This window comes from Lynx rufus, unplaced genomic scaffold (assembly GCF_022079265.1).
Source record: "Lynx rufus isolate CCGP_SWC_20201006 ecotype Redwood Valley unplaced genomic scaffold, mLynRuf1.p SCAF_15, whole genome shotgun sequence".
Classification (NCBI taxonomy): Eukaryota; Metazoa; Chordata; class Mammalia; order Carnivora; family Felidae; genus Lynx; species Lynx rufus.
Genome location: NW_025814829.1, coordinates 62,693,961 through 62,718,322, shown reverse-complemented (window position 1 = coordinate 62,718,322; position 24,362 = coordinate 62,693,961). Strand labels below are relative to the sequence as shown.

At 48.7% G+C, this 24,362-nt stretch overlaps 1 protein-coding gene across 7 annotated transcripts in view; it reads right to left on the bottom strand.

Moving 5' to 3' along the window:
- The window catches only part of NVL (nuclear VCP like), a 91,346-nt gene that overhangs the window by 35,298 nt on the left and 31,686 nt on the right, over positions 1-24,362 (bottom strand). For all 7 annotated transcript variants that reach the window (XR_006961672.1, XM_047077171.1, XM_047077174.1 and 4 more), the window contains 5 exons: positions 23,906-24,124; positions 23,048-23,152; positions 18,591-18,653; positions 12,968-13,087; positions 9,084-9,183 (listed from right to left, as the gene is read on the bottom strand). Coding sequence is in view for 6 of the 7 variants with exons in the window: in XM_047077171.1 (XP_046933127.1) it covers positions 9,084-9,183; positions 12,968-13,087; positions 18,591-18,653; positions 23,048-23,152; positions 23,906-24,124 (607 nt within the window). In the remaining variant the exon portion in view is untranslated. The remainder of the gene's footprint in view (positions 1-9,083; positions 9,184-12,967; positions 13,088-18,590; positions 18,654-23,047; positions 23,153-23,905; positions 24,125-24,362) is intronic.

The following is a 24,362-nucleotide window of genomic DNA, read 5'->3' as shown; positions in this document are numbered from 1 at the left end:
TCTCCCACCGAGTACCAAAAAAGGCTGACGTTTAAGAGCTAAAGGCAGTGACTTCCAACTTCAGGAAAAACTCCACCTTGCTGCAAACGGACCCCCGATTTTCGAGAGGTGCCCCAACAATTCAACGGGGAGAGGGTGCCACAAATGGTGCCGAGGCAAGCGGACGTCCACGTGCGAAAGGGTGAATCGGGGCCCCTTCCTCAGAGCACACAAACATTAACTCAACATGAACCTAAGATCGAAGTGTGAGCGCTGGAAGCGTAAAACCGTCACCACACACGGGAGTTAATCTTTGTGACCCTGAATCAGGCAGTGAGTTTTTGAGACGGGACACAAATTGCATGTGATTAAAAACCTATCAATTGGACTTTACCAAAATTTAAAACTTTTGTTCTTCAAATTACACCAGCGAGAAAGTGAAAAGACAGTCATAGGCTGGGAGAAAAGACATGCAAATCATACACCTGGCTGTGGATTTGTATCTGGAATTAGTCATTCTTTAAAAAGAAATTTTTTTTAATATTTGTTTATTGTTGAGGGAGAGAGAGACCGAGCACGAGTGGGGAAGGGGCAGAGAGAGAGAGACACACACACACAGAATCCGAAACAGGCTCCAGGCTCTGAGCTGTCAGCACAGGGCCCAACTCGGGGCTGGAACTCACAAACCGTGAGACCATGACCTGAGCCGGAGTCGGCCCCTTAACCGACTGAGCCACCCTGGCGCCCCTAGAATTAATCATTCTTACTGCTCAATGACAAGGCATGACCCAACTAAAAAAAATGGGTGAAGGATTCAAACAGGTATTTCTCGAAAGAAGACACTACAGTAAGATACTACCTCACACCCACTGGAATGGCTGTAATCAACTAGAAAGGTTGTAACAAGTGTTGAGGGTGTGGAGAAATCCGAACTCCCACACGCGGCTTTGTTACAATTATCGGCAGGAACAGAAAACGCTGGGCCTCTCTGGAAAAGTCTGGCTGCTTCCTGAAGTGTTAAACACAGAGTCACCACGTGGCCCACAGACCCCACTCCTAGGTATCTACCTCCTGAGAAATTATGATATACGGCCACACGAAACCTTGTATGCGGAGCTTCACAACAGCCCTAAAGTGGACCCGACCCAGATGTCCATCAGCTGGAGAACGGGTGAAACGCTGTACGTCCACACGACAGAACGTCATCCGGCAGTACGAGGAACGGAGTACTGACACCGCCACACAGATGCGCCTTGAACACAGGACGTCGAGCGGGAGAGGGCACACCCCGCAGCCCACATGTGTGACTCCACTTACACGCAGAAGCGGAGGCCTAGGGAGACAGTGCTGCAGGTGGGGACGGATGGGGAGGGGCAGCTAACACGCACAGATCCTCTTGAGGGTGACAGAAATGTTCTCAAATCAGGCTGTTGGGGTGGCTGCCCAAGTCTGTTAACGTCCTCAAAACCACTGAGTCGTGTACTTAAAATGGGTAAAATTTATGGCATATTATAGATCTCAATAAAGCCATTTTCTTAGAGACTTAGAAACTGGACGAACAAGACCATCAATACTATGTCTATGAAAATTACCGCAAGATCAGACGACCTTCACGGAACAGGAGTAGGTCTCTTCTTACAATTCACGAAACAAATACTGAGTTTTATTATTTACGGTTCCTGAGAATCAGCAGAAATGATGCCAGGGCCTAGGTTACTTTCACAAGGGAAGCATTGTGCCAAAGGGCGAGATACACAGGTCGGAACACGGCACCAACTCAAGGAGAATTTAACAACGATCCAGGGCCATTCAGACTGGACACAAGAGGGAAGGTTTTACTTGGAACTTTAAGTGGCTGAATATCTTACTGTGTGTAATGGAATAAATCTCTTCTTTGTTGCCACCCATCGAGTCGCCTGACAAAAAACTACTAAGGGCTTATTACAATGGATAGAGACTCTGAACTAGGAACTTTCTCTCAAACATAAAACCGCAGACCTAATCCTTGCCCAGAAGTTTACACTTCTGTGTGTCATAATTTACAGATTTAATTTTTCTTTTTTAATTTTTTTTTCAACGCTTATTTATTTTTGGGACAGAGAGAGACAGAGCATGAACGGGGGAGGGGCAGAGAGAGGGGGAGACACAGAATCGGAAACAGGCTCCAGGCTCTGAGCCATCAGCCCAGAGCCTGACGCGGGGCTCGAACTCACGGACCGCAAGATCGTGACCTGGCTGAAGTCGGACGTTTAACCGACTGCGCCACCCAGGCGCCCCTACAGATTTAATTTTTCAACAGAGCTGCACAGAGAGCAGAAACTCCTTCTGGATCCCGTGTTGCTACTGTAGGAAACAGACCCCCGCTGAGCAGTAGAGACCCTACCCGGTTGGTGTGGCTATCTGGGTATACCTGTCTGCAGGAGTGTTTTTAAAATTTTTTTTTTTTAACGTTTATTTATTTTTGGGACAGACAGAGACAGAGCATGAACGGGGGAGGGGCAGAGAGAGGGGGAGACACAGAATCGGAAACAGGCTCCAGGCTCTGAGCCATCAGCCCAGAGCCTGACGCGGGGCTCGAACTCACGGACCGCAAGATCGTGACCTGGCTGAAGTCGGACGCTTAACCGACTGCGCCACCCAGGCGCCCCTGCAGGAGTGTTTTTAACCAGCGGCACAGAGGATTCAGCGGGAACAGACAGTTCCTCTCTGAGAACGTCCTTTACAGGAGCCGGTACCAGAAGGAGGAACGTGCGCATGTGCGCAGGAGATGACAACCAGGGCGTCGGTGGTCTTAGTGGACTTTGTCCAGGGACCTTCGTCTCCTGGGGCTGAGCACAGGGAAGCGGATTATTTCCGGGGCAGGGGGTGGACTCTGGTGTGCCACACATCACACAAGGGACATCACAGGTCTTGAGAGCAGCGAGGTGGGGGGGGACGGGGACAGAACAATTCCTTCCCTTGTTTTGTAGAAAGCGGCACCTCACAAGTTAGGGGAAAAAGTGATGACAGAAATGGAAAATAGGAGAGGGGCGTCTGGGGGGCTCAGCTGGCTTAACCATCCAACTCTTCATTTCGGCTCAGGTCATGATCTCACCATCTGTGTGATCGAGCCCCTCTTCAGGTTCTGTGCTGACAGCATGAAGCCTGCTTGGGATTCTCTCCGCCCCTTGCCCGCTCATGCTTTCCCTCTCTAAATGAATAACCTTAAAAAAAGAGAAAAAAAGTCTTCCAAGCAGAGGGAAGTGACGCCCTACCTGTACTGTTATGACATTCACACGAAAGCAGGTTTGTGTCCAGAAACCATGAGGGCTGGGGGTGCCTGGGTGGCTCAATCAGTTAAGCGTCTGACTTTGGATTAAGTCTTGATCTCACGGTTTGTCAGTTTGAGCCCTGCGTCGGGCTCTGTGCTGACAGCTCGGAGCCTGGAGCCTGCTTTGGATTCTGTATCTCCCACTCTCTCTCAAAAATAAACATTAAAAAAAAAATAAGAAAGAAAGAGAGAAAGAGAGAAGGAAGGAAGGAAGGAAGGAAGGAAGGAAGGAAGGAAGGAAGGGAGGGAGAAACCACGAGGGCTGGCATGAAGTGGCCCAATTTACAGGTATTGAAAGAAAAGAGTTCTGTCAACCCAGAACTCCATATAGGCTTCAAGAAAGAAAGAACCGGAAATCAAGGCATTCTTGGATAAATGAAAACCAAGAAAATTCGCCACAAGCTAAACACACCTAAAAGAACAACTAAAGGGAGTTTCTGAAACAAAAAGGAATGTCAGAAAAAAATTAAGAACATCAGAAAAGAAAAATCGATGGGAAGAGCAAAAATTTGGAAATACAACAAAGCCTCCTTTTCCACCTAAGTTTTAAAATTTTATTTGACAGGGGGCGCCTGGGGGGCTCAGTCAGTTAGGCGTCTGACTTTGGTTTCGGCTCAGGTCACGACCTCACGGGTCATCAACTCCAGCCCTACATCGGGCTCTGCATTAACAGCTCGGAGCCTGCTTGGGATTCTCTCTCTCCCGCTCTCTCTCTGCCCCTCCCCCCACTCACACTGTCTCTGTCTCTCTCAAAATAAATAAATAAATAAACTTCAAAAAAATTTCATTCCACAGCTGAGGCAAAAATAAGAACGCTGTCTGAGGAGGTTCTGAGACAGTGGAGAAGGGACACGGAGGACAGTCCCGAATGGGGCTGGTGCAGGAACTCCAAGGCAGGCAGTGCATGTACTCCTTGCTGGAACTGGCAAAAGAAATGCTGACATCAGTAAACAGTGAGAAGCTACGTGTATGCAGTTCTACAACCGCCTCATCCACAAAAACCACTCTACAAAGAGATACACTCAAAAATAACAGGGGGGCGCCTGGGTGGCGCAGTCGGTTGGGCGTCCGACTTCAGCCAGGTCACGATCTCGCGGTCCGTGAGTTCGAGCCCCGCGTCAGGCTCTGGGCTGATGGCTCAGAGCCTGGAGCCTGTTTCCGATTCTGTGTCTCCCTCTCTCTCTGCCCCTCCCCCGTTCATGCTCTGTCTCTCTCTGTCCCAAAAATAAATAAACGTTGAAAAAAAAATTAAAAAAAAAAAATAACAGGTAAATCAAAATGGAATTCTAAGAAATGTTCAAGTGACCCACACGAAGGCAGAGAGAGAGAGAGAGAGAGAGAGAGAGGGAGGGAGGGAGAGAGGGGGAGAGACACAGAGAGAGAGAGAGAGAGGGGAAAAGCACGTGCACGTAAGCAGAGGAGGGGCAAAGAGAGAGAGAATCCCAAGCGGGCTCCTCGATCCCATGACTCCAGGATCATGACCCGAGCCAAAATCAAGAGTCGGACCCTCAACTGACTGAGCCACCCAGACGCCCCTCAGTCTGTACTTTCTGAGTAAGTTCTTGTTTCCAAATTTCTGAATTCAGGGAAACACCCAGCAGGCAAAGCATCCCCAGAGGGAACCGAAACTACCCCTTGAAGCAACAGGGACTGTCCTGCACCAGCAAGACCCCACCCACGACTGACCCCAAGACGATGACCAACCTTTCAGTGCCCACCAACTGTGTCCCACACTTTCCTTTCTGAACCTGGACCTTTGTTCAGCACTTTGGAGACAGTCTTTTGGGACGCTAGCCTCCCATCTCCCTGATGGGGTTTTGGAGTGGTGGTGGGGGTTCCGAGCTGATGGCCAAGTAAGAATTCTTGAAGACGTCTTTGGTACCAAAAGGGTGATTTTAGTAAAGCATGGGGACAGGACCCATGGGGAGGAAGAGCTGCACTGGGGTAGTGCAGGTGACAGCTTCTATACTGTGGAGTTGGGGGCAGCCCAGGGGAAGTTTCCAGTAGGACTTCCGTATGCTAAGGAAGACTCAAGGATACTGGAGACCTAGCTCTTGTCAAGCTAAGATTGTTTTTCCCTCCAGCAGAGTATTATCACTAAGACAGTAGGGAGTTCCTGGAGATTAGGCTATTGATAAAATTGCCTTTTCCTTGTAATATTACCGAGATATTTATAAACTGATGGAGACTCTATCAGTCAACCGTGTGTCTTCTATCCTGTCCCCAGTCCTTGGGCAGCCAGGAGGGCCTGAGGAACGTCACACACATCCTACCCGGGCGGGCGGCTTGGGGGTGTCGGCCTGCCCCGTGCTCCCTCCTCATCCCTGGTGTTGGCCTCGCGGAAATACATTCCTTTCCTCTGTCAGCAGGACTCCTTCCTCTGCCTTCGATTTTGTGCGTTGCCAGCGGCAGCAGCTGGTGTGTCTGGGCCCCACCAGCCAGGTGCTCTCGCCCCTTACGCCCTGGGTACATGTGCTCACATGGCACCTCTGCAACAGCCTTCCTGGACCATCAACCCTAAGTCAGCCCGCAACCCCCCCCCGCCCCCGCCAAGTCATTCTCTACCCTCTTAGCCAGTCTGTCTCTTATGTACCCAAGTTCCCCAGCCCCAAATCACAGTACACACAAAGCATTTTTCCAAACTCTTAGCCTTTGAATTCCCAAAGCCAAGGAGGACCAGGCACACGGTAAAAACTCCATAAATATTTGATGAGCAGAAGAGAAGCTGTGCTGAGAAATTAAAGAGCCTTACGCTGACCTGGTGGGTCTTCAACACCAAACGGAAAGGTGGAGCTACACCTTGTGCGATCACAGAGCGCGTCAGGAAAGAAACCTGTGTGCCAAGAGTCAGAGCGACCACAGGTGTTCACGCCCTGCGTCCCTGCCCCGGAACCTCAGCCTCCCCACTGCTGTCCCCCGGGCGCTGCCTCTAGCAGGAATGGCAGCCTCCACCCTCGTCTCCTGGAACCCTGCGGTCACGTGAGAACGAGGATGCGGGATCCTGCCAGCGGGAGCCCACGCCACCAGCAGAGGCCTGGAGAGGGGACGCTCCGTGAGGAGGGGACAGAGATGCCGGAGCGTCACCGCGGAGATGGTCCTCTGGCCCTGCCACTCCAGCTGATGGCACTGGGATCGGAGAGGAACCTCTGGACAAGCCCTTCCGGAGTCCCCGACCCACAAAATTGTGGGTCAGAGCAAAAATGGTGATTTGAAGCCACTGAGTATGGTGGTAGTTTGTCATGTGGCCAAAGCCATCAGGTGGGAAGAGATTTCTGGAAGCGGGGAGAAAACAAGTCACAAACAAACAGAATGTTGCAGGACAGCGCACTAGGGAAGAGAACCGCCACAGGCACGCCCACGGGTGACACGGGTGACCCACAGGGCCGCTCTCGGATTTCTGTAGGCAGCAAGGCAGCGGGATCTCTTCTGCGGATAAGGGGACGGGGGAGGAGGAAACAGGTTCAGGGACACCGGAAGGGACAAGACACAGGTGCCCACCGTGTTCCTGTCTCCCTCACCATGGCTAAAGTCAGCACAGGCTACTGTACTCAGCCCAGGCTTTCGCAGCTAAGAATCCGGAGAGCTGTGGAGAATTCAGAGAATTCAGAGGTGAACAGAGACCGGGAAAGGACACGCACCTGCACTGTTTGAGGCGAGGATTCACGTAAAACCCAGGGACACAGGGGGACCTGTTACGTTCTAGTCCACAGAGACTAAGCTAAAGATATGTGTTTACGATCACCAAACACGAAAACGGCGAGTGCCAGGTGAAGACAGGATGGCTTATCGCAGACTACGGTGTCTTCTTGAAATCTCTCAGAAAAACTCTGCGTCTACCAGAAAATGCAGGGTGTGATTCTGCACAGAGATCTGTGAGGTTTTCCAGACTCCCCCGGGGACAGCTGTGAGTGTAGGACCTCGGGACCGCCGCCCTGGCTGTCACCAAACGTGCTCTTGGCAGAGGCAGTAGTTACTGAACAGCTCCTTGCCACACGCCGTGGGAGACACACTGCCCTTGATGACCATCCTGCCAACTGGCGTCATTATCCTGGAAGTAACGTGTGCCCAGAGCGGAGGTGGTGTAACCAAGAAGCCTTCTGCTCTTTGTCCCCGGTTCCTGTCAGAAAGCTTCAAATAGCCTTGCCGTTCCCCAGGGATGGGAGTCTTTGCTACGCTAATGACCAACTCAAGGTCGGCCCAAGATAGTAACTTCAGGATGGGCCAGTTGTCAGAAAGACCAAGCCCGTGGTTAGAGGATAGAAGTGGGAGCCACATCTCTGGGAGACGGGTTCAATCGCGCGGCCATCGACCAACAGTGACTAAGGCATAAAACCCCAAGGGAAGCTCTGGGCGGCGGACCTTGGGAGCGTCCTGCTGACGAGCACACCGGTCTCCCAGGCTGGCGTGTGCCCTGGCTCCAAGGGGAGAGGGCCCCCAACGTCTGCACTGCCCCCCACACCTGGCCTTGTGTGCATCCTTTACAACAAACAGCAACTCAAGTACAGTGAGCCTTGAACAGCGTGGGCGTTAGGGGCACCGACTGCCCCCTTTCCCCAGCCCCACGCACTCAAAAGTCTTGTGTAACTTCTGATTCCCCAAAACACTACTAGTGGCTACTGTTGACTGGAAGCCTTACCGGTAACATAAAAATTAACGCACGTTATGCACGTTCTCTGTGTTATATGCTGTATTCTTACCATAAAGTACAGCAGAGAACAAAAACATTACGGGGGCCGTAAGGAAAATACGTTTATAGGACTGCACCGTGTTCACGAGAAAAAGCCGCGTGTAAGTGGACCCACGTAATTCAAACCTGTGTTGTTTAAGGGTCAACTGTACGGTGCTTTCCTGCATTCCTTTAACTGTTGTGGCGAATTACTGAACCCGAGGGTTCACCTGTAGCTGGCCGGTCAGCAGCGCGAGGGTCCTGGTGGCAGCCTCGCAGGCTCTGACACCAGCCCCGTGTGATCAGTGTCACACGGGTGACACAGGTGCTCGGCCGGTGTCACACGGGTGGGGGTGGAAACAGAACCGGTAAGAGAACAAGAGTTGTAGCCAGGACTCAAACCCAGGTCCGCCGGATTCCAGAGACGGTACTTTACTGCCGTCAAAGTACAAACCCTCATATATTTCCGTTTTCCATTTAAAAATGAAATCGTGTGTATTTCACGGAGGTTTTACCTTTCAAAGTAACTTACAAGACCCGAAAGACAAATTCTGTGAGCTTGACGGTGGCAGACAGTTAACACCAGTGTCCACGCGGGGTGGCTACGACACAGCGGCTCATGAGGACGACAGAGTAGTTAGCACAGGAAGAGACTCTGGGACCCTCAGTAAGAGCCGGGTGCTGACGTTATGAGCCTTTTCTAAGCCCCTCGGCTCCGCTGAAGCTCGTAACAACTTTAAGTAACAGTTACTGCAGGGATGGTGACGTGGTCCCGGTATAAAACCTTGTGACTCTATCTTCAACCTTCACATGCGGTGAAGAGCCTGGTCCTTGTTTCCTATAAGCTCGGGAGAAACCGCAGGACACCAATTCTGATAACATCTGTGTGGTCAAAAGCGGACACTGGGTTTTCTGCCAACGAGACAACCTTCCGAGGACCAACACAGAAAAATCCCCCAAATCTAAGCAATAAAAGCCTTTTTTACTATCACTCGCATAAAAGCTTCCTGAGGTTTTATTTCAACTTACGAGCCAACAAGGGATTTCCTAAACTTAACCCTCCTCTAGCGGCATGAATGTAAATCCCGGTGTCGTGGAGCGCTGACAGTCATGGGGAGCACCCCCTACCTGGCCGGTTGGTGGCCGCCATGATAAAAACCTGCTGCCGCGCTTCCAGCCCGTCCATCTCGGTGAGCAGCTGGTTCACCACGCGCACGCTCGCCCCCGTCTGAAAGGGAATGAACACACCTCCATCAGTTTCCAATAAAAAGAAAACCGCCTCGTCATTCTTTTCCATACAAAGTAACGTGCTAGCTAACTTCAAGAAAGCCTCCGTCCAGAGGTAACGGCGATTATTTTCTGAGTGGTCGCTACATCCCGGCACTGTGCAACGCAGGGGCAGGAAGTCCCCGGAATCGTGTCATCCACTGTTCCACGAGGAAGCTGAGGCTCGGAGAGGCCACGTGTCCAGGCCTCACAGCCAGACAAGGGCAGGCCTGGCTGATCTAAATCTCGTGCCTCCAAGTTATTCAAAGATCCGATGGCTACGGGGCACCTGGGGGGCTCAGTCAGTTGAGCGTCTGTTGGTTTCGGCTCAAGTCATGGAGCCCTACGTTGGGCTCTGCGCTGAGAGCGTGGAGGTTGCTTGGGATTCTCTCTCTCTCCCTCTCCACCCCCCTCCTCGAGCACACATGCATTCTCTCTCAACATAAATAAACTTAAAAAAAGAAAAGAAAAGAAAAGATCTAATGGCTGTGGGGAATAAGTTTAGGAATTCCCCGAGCTTGCACCATGGGTTAATAAGGCATAAAGAATTAGAAAGTCACAGGGTGAACACACCCAAGTTTGGGTAAACGAGATTAGGTAAACAGGGCAAAGGCCCCCAGTATAGGACAAAGGTATAGGAATAGGAAATCTCAAGATGAAAACATCCAAGATGAAGTAAACAAGATGAGGCATTCAGGGCAGAAATGCCCCCCAACTTAGTACAATAGCAGAAAGCTGCTTTCACAGGAAGGAAGGACCAAAACAGGTAAACAGGACTTAAGACCACAGCAAGGTCAAGTTGCCCAGAGCGGAGCTAATTAGCAAAACAAAGGTGCCTTGCTGACCCTGAGGTAGCATGCTCCTCTTTCTCCTTTCAGCCCCCTAGGCCAGTTTAGGTAAACAGAGGTGGGGCCTCCTGTCTGCTGTAAACAACCTTCCACACAGCCAGGATTTTGTTTTGTATTGACACAAACCCTAACACAGCACCTCTCCAAAACCCCCTTTCCCCCACGCCCATGAGTTAATGTTCAAGACTCCACTGTCTCTTTGTGCACGTCCAGTCCATCACGCTTGTAAGCCTTCTGATCCAAACAAAAACGGAGCCAGGACCCTTACTCGGGGCTCTCGTCTCCTCCAGGACATTAGCCTCTCTCGCATTTTCAATCCTGTGTCCCAGTCTCTTGCTGGACAAGAGAGAACTCTACATCCAGAGTCGCAACAGATTTCCTACTGGGCAAATGTAGACTCAGCCTCACGAGAGCCCCTGGGATGTGAGATGTTCCAGATCTTTGGACTGGGACACGAGGCTTCTTCCCAGAGGCACACAAGCAGATCTACAGCAATACCCAAGGGAAAGGTCCAGGGCGGTGGTGGACACAGGGGGACTCACTCTGACACAGAAAGGTTTTAAATGCCCAATGGAAGAAATGAGAAAAGTAGTGCTGTGTGTGTGTGGCGGGGGGGCGGTGGGATTACTGCGTTTCTTCAGCACAGAGGTGGTAACAATTTCTCCAGAAAAGAAACGGTGCATGTCACCACTCCTTGAGGACACAAAGCTAATATGTCAGGAGATGCACATAGTGACAATCCTGACTCAGAACAGTAAAGTAGCCCCAGACACCAACCAAACACGGTCCTACCTAAACCAGACAAAATCCTCAGAATCAGCACAGGACTGTGAAAGGCAGGTTTTACTATAACAAAATTATAACATTGTACGTAATAAAAAAAATTAAAGGTAAGTGAGAAGACTGGGAAAAACGTGCCAACACACACAATCAGACAATGGATTAATTTCTAGCACACGTAAAAGCTCCTATAAATAAAAAAGAAGTTTTAATAGCAAAAGGATCAAAGTATCTGATCAGGCAATTTCTAGAAGATGAAATACAAATTCACTGAAGACAATCAACCTCACTGATAATCAGGGACGTGAATACTAAGATTTAGTGTCACGTTTGACAATAAAACTGACAAAAGATTAAAAGATGGGTATTAGCCATTGCTGACAATACTGTCGGCAGGCATACGTATCCGGTATTTTTTTGTGAAGGATGATTTAATGTCAGCTCCAAAACACAGTATGTATAGGTCCACATACATGTGCACAAAAGCATGTGATTAGAGTGTTATTGCAGTTCTGTTTGTAAGAAAAACAATTAGAAACAATGTGAATGTCTAAAACAGAAAATTATTAAAGAAATCCTTCTGTTTCCAGGCTGTAGAATATTTATGCAATCGTTTAAAAATTAAGTCATTAAGCACATGGGAAAATCATCAAGATGCATGACCACATGCATGACCATACACGTTTTTAAGTTTATAGAGAAAGTTGTAGAATAACAAATGCTACATACAAAACTGAGCGATAACCTCCAAGGAGAGTAATAGAAGGAAATAGGAAGAAGGACTCTTGATCTACTAACATGTGTAGAACTTAATTTGAGTTCTGTCACAAGCGTGTGTCCATGCATAACTCACGCGCTAAAAAAAGAAATATGTATTCCCATTTTTCTCCCTATTTCTCTCCTTCAGAATCCCCTTCGGGTGAAAACGTCCAAAGAGAAGAACACAGGTACTGGAAAATGGAAACACGTGTTAGTAAACATCCAAGAACGAGCGAGAACCCAGACGTCAGAGCACGGTTCGTGTGGCCACAGACCTCTCTGTGGCAATGGCCAACCAGCCGCAACCCACTCACTGCACCTCTCCAAAGTCAAAATCACCAGCTGTTAACAGGCGGCTGCAAACCAACATAGGGGCTGTTGACAAATGAAGGGTTTATTCAGAACCAAAGACAAGGAGATAAATAGGAGTCAAGTCCAGAGCACAACATGCCTTGACCAGCCAGACAGAAAGGGCAGCGCTTTGCTCTGGATCCCCCACCAGATTCCAGGATCTGCCAGCCGGCGGGGTGACCTGGGAAGGACCTCTGCGTGGCCACTGACCTCACCCCCAGAGATAAGACCGGAAGGATTTTCTGGGATGCTACTGATGACTACCGGATGAGGAAACAGAATCACTGCGACATGAATCACACTCACATTAGTCAAGTTTTGTTCTTGAGACTTTGGAATGTTTCTGGAGATTCTAAGTGAAATGAATTTAATAAATGTTTTACAGCCTAAGGGCACACACAAGATAACTATCCGAAGATGAATCACAAGAGAAACATAATCACTTCCTTAGTCATCGTGTCACAAATGTACCCACTAGACAGTCTTCATACTGGTTTCCAGAAGGCCACGTGCTCTTTATACCAGTGGACCCTGGGACAAGGTCCTTCTGATAACGACTGCCTCCAGGCCCTGGCTGTGCTGACATTCCCGTGACCAGCGACGCTGCAGACTCGTGCAGGCGGAATGCAGTGCGGGCCCGTTTCCCGTCCTCCCCAGGCACGAACGGTACAGCATCAGAAAGCGCACCGCCTGACCCCATTCTGGGTGCGTGGAACCGCGAGGCACATTTTCTTGGGCCTCAAGAGCCCATTCACCTGATGAGGATCAAGATTACGAGGCGGGCTATTCACAGCCACCATCACTGCAACCCCCAGCTGCTCACCCCTGTGAGTCACAAGTCTGCCACCAAAATGACACAGACAAACGGATACGAGGGCTGATAACAACACAACTGTTACGCCTAGGCCCTCACTCCAAATTACCAGGTTTTTTCACTTAAAGAGCCTCAGTGTTCTCAGGAAATGACTTCATAAGAACTTACAAAAGGCTTACGGTGCATACGCCTACCTCTCGGTCTGACCTTCGAGGGCACAGGGCGTCCACTTCGTCGAAGAATATGACACAGGGCGCGGAGTTCTTGGCTCGCTGGAACACCTGTCGTACTGCACGCTCACTCTCACCAACGTACTGAACACACACAGAAATAAAATGCAGAGACTGTTCAACTTTGGGGCTTTGGGCCAAATTACAGTAAAACTAGTTTTAAAAGACATTTAAATATCAGAGTCCACAAAGTACTAGGCTGATCCGCATGGAACTGCTGATATATAACCATTTTTGATGCAGAAACAGCCAAGTGTATATGGTTCAACTTAATACAATCAGCTATTATTGAAGCCTATAGATTACCTCGTTTCTAAAACAAAGACAAAGTAAATGTAAGGTCTTCTCTAGGTCAGACACAATCCCATAATTCTACACTGTGATTTTGGAACTAATCTGAGGGGCACCTGGGTGGCTCAGGAGGTTTGAGTGACCAACTGTTGATCTTGGCTCAGGTCATGATCTCAAGGTCTGTGAGATCGAGATCCACGTCAGGCTCTGTGCTGACAGCACGGAGTCTGCTTGGGTCTCTCTCTCTCTCTCTCTCTCTCTCTCTCTCTCTCTCTCTCTCTCTTCCCCTCCCCTGCTTGCTCTCTCTCTTTCAAAATAAATCAATAAACATTACAAAAAAAAAAGAACCGATCTCCTACGCTGTATGCATATAAAACACCCAGCAGTAATTTTCATTAATCCAACACTACTTTACTGCCATTTCCTGCTCAACCATCATTTCCATGTGGGTCAAGCTGCTAATGAAAGATCTACTTTGTCACTTGGCATCAGAGAAGGCGAAGGGAGCCAGTGAGGCCTTCAACAGGTTTCACTGGACATACCATACCGTAAAATCTAAGTCAAAACATAAAACAGTAAGATCAGTCAAGAAACACAGTAATTCATAACGTCCTATAACATTAGGACAAGTTAATGCAGAGAGCTACATGTAAGAATATGGTCTCACTGTTCATGAGGCCTAAGAGACTGTTCTCATAAAATCTCAAACTAGTGAACCAAGCATGTTTTTCTCCTAATAAAACTGCTAAATAGGACAGAGTCTGCAAACTGTTTCCAGTGCCGACCCCACCGCCGGTGTTTGTTCCGCTCTGGTGACCACATGGCTGTGATAAGTAACGCAGGCAGAAAGCACACGCCATGGACGACAGTGACGGGAGGGTTTTCTGTCTTCTCATCTGTCCTGTCTTTTCTTGGTACTTTTGCTCAAGGTGCTTCCCTTACTTGATCTGTCTTCCAACCTGCCTCCACTTCTCCTGGTATTCCAGAAGGTCCCCGACTTTCTTCCTATTGCTCTCCCCACTCTGCCCTCACAGAGTCTCCTGCTACTGAGACTCCCGGCTGGTCTAGATAGTCCTTGGGAAGCAGAAGTCGTGGCCTTGATCATAACATCTTGTGTGGTATATAAATACAGTAGACTGGCTCAATTTCCTAAAGAATCCAAGTCAGCAAAAATTATATTTGAAATGCTGGACCAAAATAGTAGATATTTTAAAAGAAAAAGTAACAGTGAGCTGGGAGAGGTCAAGTATCAGACAGGGGTCGACGGAAACGATCAACACAGCTGGCAAATGCACTGTGGCTAGAGCAAACCAAATGGCCAAAGGGAAACTTAATTTAGGGGAAGATAAACCTACAATTTCAAAAGGACAGATTAAAAATCAATCTTAACAAAGGTGACAGTGATTAAAAATAAGCAAACAGAAGAAAATCCCACTATCTTGGCCTTTATGAAATATTTCAAATAAGGATCCTATAGCTATCATTTCTAACTTCTTATTTGCCTTTCAGTTTTCAACTGTGATAACCTGGCTTTTGCAAACACCCTTATTGAAAACACCCTCCCTGAAGTCACCAATGACCTTCTAATTGCCAAACCCAAAGCCCTACTTTCGGTTTCTCGTACGCTGTGGTTACTGACAAGGTTGAAGAAACAGCCTCCTGGATGTTCAGGCTCAGAAAGTCTTGGGGGTCCTCCACCCTTACAAGACCAGTCTCCTCCTTCCCCATCCCCAGCAGTGTTTTACTGGGGTCAGGGGCCCCACTGTTTGTCCCCAGGGTTTCCAGTGCCACCCCGAATCTCCTGAACTCCGGGCTCACATCCCTGTGTCTGCTGGAAGTCTCTGGACTCCTTGATTCTGAATCGCCCTACAGCAAACTCGTCATCTAATCCCAAGAAGTTTATCTTCCTCATCAGATCACCTCATCTCTCCCAGTCATTCCAGACTCTGCCACAGACCTCCTCCCCACCTTTCCCTAGGAAACAAGTCAGAACACAATGAGAACAAGGCTCAGTCCTCGGATTGGCAGGAATGGTGCGGATGTGGGACGGCGGGAACCCCCACTCACCGCTGGTGGAGGCGTAACAGCAACAACCGTCTTGGGAAAAAGCTGGCAAAACTTTCTCTTTCAGGAGTGAAGATACAGCAATTCTCCTTCGGAGAACATACCCTCGGGGGAAATAGCTCACTGATGAAAGTAAGGATGTATGTATGCAATGTTCGATCTGAACATCAAGAAAGAAAGAAACTGATTTTTTTAGAAGTGTGGTTCTGTTCATTCAGCGGAATGCCACACGGAAAACTGATGAACTAGAGGTAAACACATCAACAGAGATAAGTATCACTGCGATCTAATGATTTACAAGAAATATACATTTAATCACTCAGACGACTAAATGTACTTCTCAGACATATCTGGTTTTCCCCAAAAGTTTCTGAAAACTGTCAGAGCCACAAAAGCGAGTGGAGGTCTTGTTAATATGGACTCCACTAGAGGGCGGGGCTGGCTGCCAGGAGGGCCAACCCCATGGTTACTGGGTGGAACTTTCAGTGTACCCCCCCTCCACACACACACCTCCAGGCAGGGGAGGGGGCTGGAGACTGAATAAAGGTCAATGACTCAGCCAATCATGGCTCCACAGAAACTCAAGGGCAGTTTTTGGTCCTTCCAGACCTGGGGAACCATGGAGCCAGGCCCCAAGGCCCATGAGACCCCAGGTTGGGACTGTGCCCTATGTACCTCTTCATTTTGCTCTTGATTCTTCTTCTTTATCGTGTCCTTCAACAACCTGGTAAACACAAGTGTTTCTGGGAGTTCTGCCAGCGGCTCTGGCAAATTAATCAAAACTGAGGAGGAGTTGGTTGGAGCCTCTAATCTGTAGTCGGTGTGTCAGAAGCACAGGTGACAGCCTGGGGCCTGTGACTGGTGTCTGCCATGGGGGGTTGGGGACACTCCTGTAGGACCGAGTCCTCAGCCTGTGGAATCGGATGTCGTGTCCTGGTAGCATCAGAACTGAGCTGAACTGAGTCGGTTCTCAGACACCCTGCTGGTGTCCAGACTGCTTGAGGTCTTGTGACCACATACTTCCACAAGTTAGTCTGTGCTCCTCCGGGTAAGCGTGCTCCCGTCCCTGTCACCTGCTTCACCGGTCCCTTAAAAATTACTGTCTTAACATCGAGTATCCAGTGAGTGTTCAAATTTCCAACTGCCTCATTAAACATTTTTGAAACACGGACAGTAATACTACATGTCGTTCAGGGATAAATATACGTATGTAGTAAAAGCAGAAAGTACACAGAACAAAGACCAAATTCAGGATTACGGTAAATTCTGTGGGAGAGAGAACAGGGGACGTGGTTAGGGAAGATCTGCAGGGGCTTCGCTGGGTGACAGATACGTTACTCTTCCTAATTTCTCACGTGCCTGGAACAGATCCTCAGAATGTGAAGCAAGGTTGTGCCCTTGCTTACAGCCTCTGTCGGCTCTGGTATTCCGGAGACGACAGCCAGCTCTGACTGGGGATGAGAGCCCCTCACTGTCAGCCAGAACTCTCCTTCCCGGCTTCCACCCGCAACAGTCCTCTCCCTTCAAGGTTCCTTTCTAACACCTCCTCTGCCAGGAAGGCAAAAGAAGCACAAGGAAAGTAAAGACGTAGGTAGAAAGCCCGCAGGAAATGCCTAAATACAAATCCTTATTTTAGGAGGAAAGTAACACATACAATAGGAACATATACAAACTGGTAAGGGGGATACATTTAAAAAGACTTTTGAAACAAACGATACTTTTTTTTTTTTTAAGTATCTTCCGCACTCAATGTGGGGCTCGAACTCACAACCTTGAGATGAGTCACATTTTCTACTGACTGAATCAGCCAGGAGCCCCCAAACGATACTACTTTTACTTATTTGTCTGAATGCATTACAGAACGGAATGGTGTTTTTACTTCTCATAAGGACGAAGGGATAATACAATATTCAAAATCTCTAAAATCTGAGATATCATATAAACTGAACGCAGAGAGGAGTTACTGTATAGTATTGTAGCATCTCCCTCCAGAGTACTCTTACTCTTTGAGACAAGTCGTGTGAGCTACTGGATAATCAGGATGAGGCAAGCACGCTGGGAGTCACGTAGCCCAGGCTCAAACCTCAGCTCTCCTCCCCCAGGGCCACTGGACTTTGGCCAAGGTGTGTGACACCTCCAGACTTGAGTTTCCTCGTTAGCAAATCAGGAATCAGAGGAAACAATAACCCGCATCTCACAGGACTGTCACCGTGAACAAGGCAGGGGTTGGGGGCTGACCACCCACCCTGCTGTTGAAGATCTACGTGTAACTTTTTACTCCCCTAAAACTCAACTTGTGATAGCCTGCTGTTGACCTTGGGAAGCCTTACGACATGAAGTCAACTGACTTTTGTCGGCTGTGTGTTCTATGTATCAAACTGTGAATTCTTACCATCAGGTCAGCTAAAGAGAAGAAAACATCAGTAGGAAAATCATAAGAAAAATACACTTACAGGACTGTACTTATTGAGAAGTCTCCGTACATAGGTGGGCCTGCGCAGCTCAAGCCCGCGTTGTTCAAGGGTCGGCTGTATATGTAGAGTGCTTGACGAATACACGGCACAGAGTATACGCTTTATTTATTTATTTATTTTATTTTTCAGAGTACACACTTTCAAATGTCACCTGGGTGGCTGAGTCAGTTAATCAACTGACTCGATTTTGGCTCAGGTCATGATCTTGTGGTTCATGAGTTCAAGGCCCACACTGTGATAGTGGGAACCCTGTCAGGATTCTCTCTCTGCCCCTCCCTGTGCTCTCTCTCAAAATAAATAAATGATCTTTAAAAAATTTTTAAAAGTAAAATAAAATGTCCACTTTTAAAAAAAGTTTATTTGGGGGGTTGGGGGGCGGGCAGGCAGGGCAGAGAGAGAAGCAGGCTCCACACTGTCAGCACAGAGCCGGACTCGCGAGGGCTCAAACCCACAAACCGTGAGATCATAACCTGAGCCGAAGTCAGATGCTTGACTGAATGAGCCATCCAGGAGCCCCTAAAATGTCAACTTTTTGATTATTTCCATTTTGCAGGAGGGAAAATGGAGGCTCAGAGCTGAAGAGACTTAGTTAAGAGAGCACTTAACACACTTCGTACAACAGAGCAAAGCAATGTCTTCACTCCTGCGCTGGAGACTTCACCAAAACGTCCCGTGTTTCCAGGACGCAGGGACGCTCTGCTCGTAACTGGAGCAGCCGTTACTTCTCATCTACGACCAAGGCTAACGCCACAACTTACCATATTTAGCAATTCGGGGCCCTTGACAGATATAAAGTTCAGTCCGGACTCATTTGCAACCGCCTAGTGAGAAAAAAACCAAGATACAAATCAGAAAAATTTACAGTAAACAGTAATTTGTGACAACACAGGACTTTTTGCAGTTTATACTGTGTCTCTCATCAGAGGAAGGAGATGAAAAGGAAAAGGAGAAATGGGTTAAAAGAAAAATCAAAGAAACATCTACAACTTTCTAAGAATCACTCAGACGAGAAACCAGACAGGGTGATGTGGACCATCTGTGTGAAGGTGTTGCTCACACAAACACGCTTACACACACACGTCTGTAGCCCGGCTTGCAGTTCCAGTGAAATCCCAGTCTGTGCAGCAAAGCGTGCCTTGCCCAATGAAAGCAATCGTTCACTCATAAACCAAAATTCAAAAACCTCAGTATTAGTCTTGGCCACGGCTCAGCGCTTACAGATTGCTTTTAGTAACGATAAACTGCACGGCTCAAAGCCAACACGGTCGTACGTGTCAAAGAACCCGAGAGAGGTCACCTGAGTGCCGAGAAGAAATGTGAATAAGTCACCAAGGATCAGGGAACAGAGTCCCTTCTCTCCCCGGAGCCTGGCCTCGGAGCTCCGGAGCCACACCCGACAGGAAGCTCGGCATCTCCTTCGGGACCTGATGTCTCAAATCCGTCACTTCCAAAGCAGGACGCCTGGATCTGTCCCAGCTCCCTCCACACCCCACGTCCCCAACTCCGACAGCTTTTAGCCCCAGACCCTGGTGGCCCCCTTGACCCCTGTCACATCATCCAATCCGCCTCCAAGTCCCGTCAGCCTGAGGCCAAAATGTCCGCGTCCCACGCTTTCTGCTCCTCCGCCACCCACCCCTCACGCAGACCACCTGGATGTGCAAAGAGACCAAACCGAGACTGGACGAGACGACCCTCACCGGTCCCCTTCCACTCTCGCTCTCCTCTACCACTCACCAGAGTCCCCTCGTAAGAACGCCAGTCACATCGTCTCCCTAGGACTCGCCTTCATCCCTGAGTACAACTTGAAATATTCACCACAGCTCACCAGCCTGTGGTCTGGGACACGACAGTTCCCCTCGGTCCACCCACTGGCTTTCTCGGGGTCCCTCCCCGCCTCAGGGCCAAACAGGCGGTCAAGGCCGCTACGCGGCTGGCGCCAAGCACCGCGGCCACCGCTGGCAGAGGGACGCACGTGGGCTGCCCGCACCGCGCAGCTTCCTCCTCTGGCCACCCGACACCCGCGTGACGGACAGTCAGGGCACATCGACTCAAGTCTGACTCCTCCGCATCAGCTTCCAGGCTTCCACGTGTCACGTGAGTGAGATTTAACCCACCGTGACCGCCGGCATTTCCTGAAATTGCCGGAGATCTTCCCCGTCTCCTACGTGGGACACGGTGACCCTACCGTACGTTTTCTTCCCGGACGTCACCATGAGCCTCACCTGCGGCGTCAGCAGCTGCCTGCGTCCGCGCCAGCGTCCCAGGTGACAGATGACGTTTATTAGTCACCAACCCACAGCGTGCTGGCTCCGGGAATCACATACCTGCACCTTCTGCTGCTCACGGACGTCCTATGTCCTCGCGCATAGGAAACTCACTGCGATGGTGAGTGAACCAAAGCAGGAAGACCAGCCCAAACCCTCATCTTCTAACCAGGTTCTGTCCAGCACGCGGATCCACAACTTTCCCAAGGTCACATCTCGCTTCTGCCATTCGAGGGCATTTTCTACTATTTCTACTATTCTATTCTTCCGGGCATGAACCTCTTGGAGCATCTGAAGAAAGTGGTGAGCCCTCTCCCTGGAAAAAACACTGCCCGCATCCAGTGGGCTTGAGGCCCACCGGTGGAGTCCCGGATAAGACTCCCTGCTCCGGACGAGCAAGGTGCCAGACAGCTGACTGCACAGACAGGTGCCAAATTGCTGACAGTGAGCAGGGACAGGAGGATAATCTGTTCTGGGATCTAACAATATCCATGGATTTCAAATAACCCGTCTCCTTTCTGCCAGGAGCAGGGCTACTCAAAGGCAAATGTAACTCATTAAAAAACAAACGATACAAGGCACCCGGGCCAGGGGACTGCGTCCACCTAGTGAACTGACATGTTCACGTGCAGGACCTTCTTTCGGGCTACATTCTTCCCAAACTGCTGTCAAGAAAACAGAGAACTACCTCTGCCGGTGTTCCCACCCCCCTCACAGCAATGCCTCGCAAGGGTACTGGAAGTGTTAAGCAAGGAAACTCAGTAATATCAGTACAAATAAGTTAGGAAAACTTCATGTATGTATTACACACGTGCACATGAATACACACGTGAGCAAATGGCACTGTGGGTATCTGATTATTTATGGAGCACTCACAAATTATTTGGCTGTTGTAGTACTTCCTAAAAAGTCCTTACTTTTAATTTCCTAATTTAAGAGTAATTCAAATAATTTAAAAAGTTGACAAAGGCTAAGTAAGTTATAGGTGGGACATCATACAGACATTGAAAACGACAGCTAACACGGGGCGCCTGGCGGGCTCAGTCGGTTGAGCGCTGACTCTTGATTTCGGCTCAGGTCGTGATCTCACAATTCGTGGGATCGAGCCCCATGACGGGCTCAGCATTGGTGGCGTGGAGCCTGCTTGGGATTCTCTCTCTCCCCTTCTCTTTCTGCCCCTCCCCCATTCACGCTCTCTCTCAAAACAAACTTTTAGAAAACTGTTGAAGCAAAAGGGAGACACATAATTTACAATCCTCTCTCCTCCACCTACTACGAGCCACCGCTTCATTTTGTTGTCAGCCCTTCTCGATGTTCTTCTGTGACGCGGATGTCAAGATAACGTGTACCATAACTTTTACATGAATTATGACAAATACAAGCTTTTTAAAAGTGCTTTTCTCACACAGCAATATTAAACATCTTCCCATACCAATATATGCACACGTCTGTATTTTCAATGTCTGTGTAGAATTCTATCGTAAAGGTATTCTATACTTTACAGAAATGACCCCCACTGAAACAACACTACATTGAATAGTCCTGTACTTAAATTTTTGTACCTCGACCAGTCATTTTATTAGAACGCACTTCTAAGTAATTTTTCAATAAAAGGAATGTTTTTAAAGCTTTCAACCTGTTCCACTTGATCAAAATGACCCATTACCAGATCACATCTGCTTCCTTACCAAAGTGCCTCCTAGACCGTCTGCGCGGATTCTACCCTGTCGCCTGAGTGTCTATCTTGCACACACTGAAGGAGTGACAGCCATTAACATTGCTTTTAACCTTTGATGGTCTGGGAGGCAAAAATGGTTTCTTACGCTTCTTAAGTGGCATTTTATTTTTTTTTTTTAAATTTTTTTTTTTCAACATTTATTTTTGGGACAGAGAGAGACAGAGCATGAACGGGGAAGGGGCAGAGAGAGAGGGAGACACAGAATCGGAAACAGCCTCCAGGCTCTGAGCCATCAGCCCAGAGCCTGACGCGGGGCTCGAACTCACGGACCACGAGATCGTGACCTGGCTGAAGTCGGACGCTCAACCGACTGCGCCACCCAGGCGCCCCTTAAGTGGCATTTTAAAAATTACCAGTGGGCTTTAAAGACTATACTTGTTGGCTTTCACTTTCTTTCTTTTAAAGTTTATGTATTTTGAGAGACAACCCAGGAAGGGGAGAAGCAGAGACAGGGAGAGACAGAATCCCAAGCAGGCTCTGCATGGACAGTGCAGAGCCTGATGTGGGGCTCGATCTCACAAAGCTGTGAGATCATGACCTGAGCTAAACCCAAGAGTCAGACACTCAACCAACTGAGCCACCCAGATGACCCAAAAAAACATTTTTTTAAAATAACAATTGTAGGGAACAGTGAAGAAAACACTTAGGTTATAAATAACTACAGCAAAGCAGGAAACAAGGTCAGGTACTACAACTATGCGACGGTACTCATTAAAAAGCCACAGTTACAGGGAATACGATACTTGCTATATTAAAACTGATGGAGCCATGGCTCATGTAAAAAACTTTTTCTTTCGTGGGGGCGTCTGGGTGGTTCAGTCGGTTAAGTGTCTGACTTCGGCTCAGGTCATGATCCTGCAGTTCACAAATTCGAGCCCCGCATCAGGCTGTGTGCTGACAGCTCAGAGCCTGGATCCTGCTTGGGATTCTGTGTCTCCCTCCCTCTCTGCCCCTCCCCTGTTTGCACTCTCTCTCTCTCTCTCATAAATAAACATTAAATAAAAATTAAAAAATTTTTTTATTTCACTAATGTCCAATGATGTACCTTCTGTAATTAAAATAAAAGCGGGACACATTCCTGAAAACTGTCAGTCTCACTAAAATGACCTTGTGAGAGAAATTATGTAAAACTAGCCCACTCTAACATGTAGGCTAAATTCCCAGGACCCAACGAGACAGCAGGGGAGAAAACCCGCAGCTGCACTCAGCGCACCTTGGCCAGCAGCGTTTTCCCGCAGCCGGGCGGGCCCGCCAGGAGGACTCCAGCTGGGGTCACCAATCCGAGGGCTCTGAACTGATCGGGGTTACGTACCGGTGCCTGTAAAAAACAACGCCAAAGTTGATCCATTACGAATGTCCATTCACACTGCGCGTCCACGTTCTCTCCAGATGCAAGCTGCCACCGTGACCATGGGGTCCAGCGGTAAGAACAGTGCTGGCAGGGCGCTTACCTCCGCGCCAAGCACGGGGTACGTGGTGATAAATCAAGTCCCTGCTCATGAGGAAATCACACCTAAACGTAAGTTCTGAAAGCACTTCAAACATAAAGACACAATACCTTCAGCATCTTAAAATCAAGGTTTTTTAAAAAAACTACCCAAACTTCCAGGCTACAAAGCTTTCAGAAGGTGTCCTAGAGATGGAGGAGAGGCCGTGCGGTCCGTGGTCAGGAGCCAGGCACACCCAGCCCCTGCACCTGCTCCTCTCCCAGCAGCTACACACCTCTACATAGATCATTCCTCATTAAAGATCAGTAAAGTGGAAAAGTAAGAGTGAACGAAAATCAATCCAGACTTTTATGAAACTTCTCTGACCCACAGGAGTGGGAGCGAGTTGAGAGAATATTTCTCAAATGGTCGGCTCTTGGTTGAAACCCAACTTTTTTTTTTAATTCACTGCCACAGAATTCAAGCACAACCACAGAATGAGCCTAAAACAGACTTCGAAAGAACAAAACAGGTTGCTGGAGGTTGAACGATAGTACAGCAGAACACGTGAGAGAAAAACGTACAGTCCAGCCCACCTGCACCTGTTACACGGGCCAGCGCCGTTCCACGGCGGACACACCTACCAGGATGGCCATGGTGAGCTCCTCTCTGACATCTTCCAGGGCACCGATGTCTGCCCAAGTCACATTGGGAACAGTGACAAAGCCCTCCCTTTTGGCCGAGGGCTGGACGGAGGACAGAGCAACAATGAAGTCATTCAGTTCAATGCGCAGCCCTTGCAGCCGCTCCTCTGAGAGGGGGTCCTGGTTTCGCAGCAACACCAGCAGCCTTTGCAATTCATCCTTAAAGGGAGCGATCGAAGGGAAAAGTGAAAAACTGCATATTTGTTGGAAGACTTATTTTTGTGCTTTTAAAAATTATTACTGCAATATTTCCTTAAGCTATAATGAACTACTGTGGATTTTCACAGTTTTCTCCACTGACAGAAGCCATTTCTTTTACTCTGTGTAGATGAAGATTTGGCCGAGGAAAGGTCCATGGACTAGAACCAAATACAGGACAAGGACGTCCGTGTGCTAA